The sequence below is a fragment of the Galendromus occidentalis genome, unplaced genomic scaffold (assembly GCF_000255335.2).
Source record: "Galendromus occidentalis unplaced genomic scaffold, Mocc_1.1 scf7180000075690, whole genome shotgun sequence".
NCBI lineage: Eukaryota > Metazoa > Arthropoda > Arachnida > Mesostigmata > Phytoseiidae > Galendromus > Galendromus occidentalis.
Genome location: NW_003803680.1, coordinates 9398 through 13837, shown reverse-complemented (window position 1 = coordinate 13837; position 4440 = coordinate 9398). Strand labels below are relative to the sequence as shown.

At 47.7% G+C, this 4440-nt stretch overlaps 1 protein-coding gene across 1 annotated transcript; it reads right to left on the bottom strand.

The window, feature by feature from the left end:
• Positions 1–1458: 1458 nt before the first annotated feature.
• Positions 1459–3815, bottom strand: LOC108864748 (BTB/POZ domain-containing protein 9-like). The gene is made up of 5 exons (XM_018640962.1): positions 3676–3815; positions 3301–3508; positions 2983–3152; positions 2094–2763; positions 1459–1608 (listed from the first exon to the last, which is right to left on the bottom strand). The coding sequence occupies exons 1-5, from the start codon at positions 3813–3815 to the stop codon at positions 1459–1461; spliced, it is 1338 nt and encodes a 445-aa protein (XP_018496478.1).
• Positions 3816–4440: the final 625 nt, after the last annotated feature.

Below are 4440 nucleotides of genomic sequence, written 5' to 3'. Positions count from 1 at the left end.
GATGACTTATTGTTAGCCAAATCAAGTGATGTGCGATTTGATTTTTCTGACGCTCCATTCTGTTGAGGCGTGTATGCACAGCTATAGCTCTGAGGCTCTGAGTAGCTCCAATCTCATCCAGAAGTGCTTTTACTCCAGCATTCTTGAATTCGCCTCCTTGGTCTGAATGGAAATTCTTCACATCCAAACCATTGTGATTACGGAACAATGCAAGATAATGTCATAGCGCGTCTACCGCCTCGCCCTTGGTCTTCAGGGAGTATGTTTCCCTGTAGTCGCTGTAATCGACGAGAATGCACATGAAATGCTTAGATCCTCCGAGAGACACCTCAGATGGAGAGCAAAGGTCACTATGGAGATAACCTTTGGATCGAGCCAATGCATTGATTTGTTTTGAATGATAACTTGCCCGATGCTGTTTTCCTTGGACACAGGAAAGACACACATCCATGTCGTCGTTGTATTCCAAGCCTTCTCTCTTGAGAGTGGTAATCACCTTTTTCTTGTTCAGATGCGCTAGCGTCTTATGAGCGAACATTAGGCAAACCATCGCTTGCCGTTTACAATGTGGGCGGATAAACCAGAATCCACCACAAACTGTTTTTTTTCACTCGTACTCAGGTTAGCGTATAGGGCAAGGAATGCTTCAGCATTATTAACGCTAACCTTTTTCTTCGGGCTTCTCTTCGCATGACAATTCCACTTTGTGTGACCTTTTCTCCCGCAATTATAACAGGTGATTTCAGCATCATTGGTCACGACATTGGTGGTCTGTCGGCGATTCCACCTGGAGTTCGGTCTCTCTCCTGAGCTTCCACTGAATCGAGTCTGTCGAAAACCGCGTTTCCAAGTTCTCATTCGTGAGAAGAGAGCTTCGGTGTGGTCGACGTTATTCTCGTTTCGTCGGGCAGACTCGGCGAGAATCATCTCGTAGAGAAGTGTTGGCAACTGCTGACTTTCCTTTTTCGCTTCAAGAAAGCTTCAATCCTTCCCAATCCGATGGCAAACTGTCTACCAACTTCGCACATTTGAGCGAGTTATCCATAGAGATATTCACATCAGACATGCGATTTAGAATTTGCTTGAATCTGCTGATATTTTTGCTCGCAGTTTCTGAAGTATTATATCTGAATGAGATGAAGCTAGTCATGATCTGATGCTTGAGAATACCAGATTGTTTTCGGAATTTGCCATGGATTGCTTTCCAGATTGTTGCTGCAGTTTGCGTTCCGATAGTCTTAAAGAACAGATCGAGAACTATGTTCGGGTGGACGGAATTTATGAGCATGGGTTTTGCAACGTTGTTTGCCTTGTTATATCTCCTCGTCTCGGCGGACCTTGCCTCGGCACTGGGATTTGAAATCCCTTCAGTGACGTCCCAACAATCAGTCTCTTGACGAAGATTGAACTCCATGACAGTTTTCCATGCAAGATAATTACTGCCATCTTCCGAAAGAATTATCGGGTTTGTAGTACGAAGACGACCAAGTATTGAATTCGTATCATCGGCGGGTCCTTTCTGATCGGCACTCGGAGGTTTACCACCTGCATTGTAGCCGTCAGACCCGGCCGTTCCAGCATCAATTGCTGAGGGCATTCCGGAGTCCCCTACGTAGAAAAATTTTCGAAGTTATACTCACTCGAGTTAATCGAGTCTGGTGTCCTTGCGTACCTCAGGAGTCGCTCGTGCTGATAACGCTATTAGATTTCGAAGGCTCAGGTTCCTGCTGCTAGCACAGTGGACTGAGGGTGGTTTTCTGGACACTGATACTTTACGGAATGACTGATACGAAAGAAACACACACGCTTGTAGTGGTGTTCAATGAGAGGGCAGAGCACCCAGGTCTGCGTAATCTTATCGGTACTCAGCAAGCTTTATTGGTGCTTATATATGGGCATGGAAAACCCTCACCCATCTGGATAAGTTCCAGGTATTGTGAAATATAATTGCTCTGCCGATTATAACTTCTGGAGTTTTGCTTAATTACAAGAACAAAAGAACTTGCTACGCAGTAGCCTTGAGATTCTGTGACGGACCGGGGAAAACTTAAAACTTGGTGCCAAACTGGCTCCATTCCAAACAAATCACGCACCTGGTTATCCGGAGATGCTGTACTCACGACTTTGATGAAGCTGACCGCCCGCGTCGGAAACTCGAATCTTCGCAATGAATTGTCAGCGCTGCGTTCTATGACTTCGATCCAATTTTCGTTATCTGTAGAGGTCTCGAGGTAGTAGGCGTATTGCTGTACGTATTCCTCTGGAAGCTGCATCTCGATGATGTTCACCGCGTTCGGCTGCGGCAATTGGAGGGAGATCGGCTCGCCACCGATTTCATGCTCGGTCCAGCCCGAACCAGCAAGATCGTCTGTGGACGTCCCACCAATCATCTCGTTGCGCCCTTTCGAGCATCGATCGATCAGAGCTCCTGACTTGAATGAAGCTACATTTTTCGCCGGGGCGTAGTACCCGTCAAAAGTAAAACCGACGAGCTCTATGTGAGATGCCTTGAATTCCGACAGGGCTCCGATTTCCGGTCTCGGAGAGGACTGACATTGGAGTCGAACAAACCGTACGATTTTCGGCTCGAAATACAGTTTTTGCAAATAGTGACGGAATCCATTGGGGCGATGGATGATACTGATCCAGTTTTCGAATTCGGTCGAGATCTCGACATTAAACCCGAAGTCCGCAGAATTACTATCGAATTGAAAGGATAGGTGATTCACGAAGTACGCTTTTTTAGCGCAACTGTGAACGCTCCTTGATCGGGAGTATCAATGAAGGAGTCATCCGTGGGCATGTCTCTGCTGGAGCACAGCACGTAGGATTCCGGGAAAGCGAAAAGGTCGGAGTCCACTCCTATAAGGAGCCTCTTAGCTCCGTGCTCACTCGTGGCCAGATTTTGCTCTTTTGTCAAGATACCCCTCATGGGCACATCTGCCGAGTGACTCTCCCGCATCTGGATGGCCTCAATCAAACGATCCGTCGTTATTAGTCACGAGTTTCTTTGTCGCGATGAGCGGTAGTCGGACTTGATTCAGAACTTCAGCCTGGTCTTCTTGGTCAGGATTCGTCTCACACCAACGAGCCACTGCCTTGAAAATATCGATCTCTTCCGCACAGAAGGAGTCGCGTGATAGAATCCGGCACTAGGTGCTTGCTTCTGAGGTCGAAAACGGATCACTCCCTAGAATTGCTCCAGGATTTTGATCCATCAAGTCGAAACAAGATTCTCGCAGGTGCTCAAGTTGAAGACGCGCGAGGGTCTCGTAGATCTCTAAGACTGTATCTGCTGACAGAATTCCTCCCAGGTTCTCGCGAATCGATGTTTCCATTTTCTGGAGCCAAGCATAGGACGTCCAAGCTGCTTTCAAGATCCATCGATTGCAGATCCAGCTGTCGAGCGTAGATGTACTTCAGCACAACCTTGAATGCTCTCACGGAAGCATTATCGAGAGTTATGACGCTCTCTGAGGCCTCCCTCAGACCTCCCAGGAGGAGAGCTCTGGAAGAGGAGAATAATTTTCGGTATCGATGGATTCCGATCACTCTCGGGAAGCGCGCTTGAATGAATGATTGATATAATGGGATCACATAAAATGATAGGGTCGTGTGAACGGATGCTAACGATGAGTAACAAGTTACCTTGGGATGAATCAAACATGCACCTACCTGAAGTATTCGCATGATGAAGCGAGGATGCTTTTGTGCGCGCACATAGATTCTGCCTCAGCGATTAAAGTGATGTCCGGGGCTCCCGTTTCGGACGTTATGGATCCGATCGATTCAAAGAGATCGCATAAATTATTCATTTCGAACTTCGTGATTGCAATCCGTCTGTTGTTTCAGGAAAAGAAGACATCCACGGCGACACCTGGTGGAATAATTCGAGAATTGAAGGAGAGTCGATATCAACAAAACATCGGATTGGAGCCGGAGGAGAGGATGCTTTCACGCGAGGAGACTCTCGGCAGGAACAGCAAAGCGCGATCAGACTTTGGGAAGAGCTTCGGCCCGACAGCGTCCCGGAGCTCAATGATGAATTTTGATACCTTCATCGAAGCCGAAATCCAGCATTCGGAAACAGCGGCTCCAGATTCCACCGAGGCGACGTCCTCTCTAGGCGCTCAGCAGTCACGAGTTTTTCTACTCAGGCCCACCGTAATATACTTCTACCAAAACTATAACTCTTTTTAGAGCAACTCAGCGATTGAAAGGTTCGCGAAAATGGTGACTCGCGATAAGTCTAACTCCCGTTTCACCGCTTTCCCGTTTCCCCGCTTTCCCGTTCCCCCGCTTTCCCGTTTCCGCGTTTCCCCACTTTCCCGTTTCCCCACTTTCCCGTTTACCCACTTTCCCGTTTCCCCGTTTTCCCGTTTCCCCGCTTTCCCGATACCCTGCTTTTCCGTATAGGGAAATGTCTTACTAAGCGAAAGT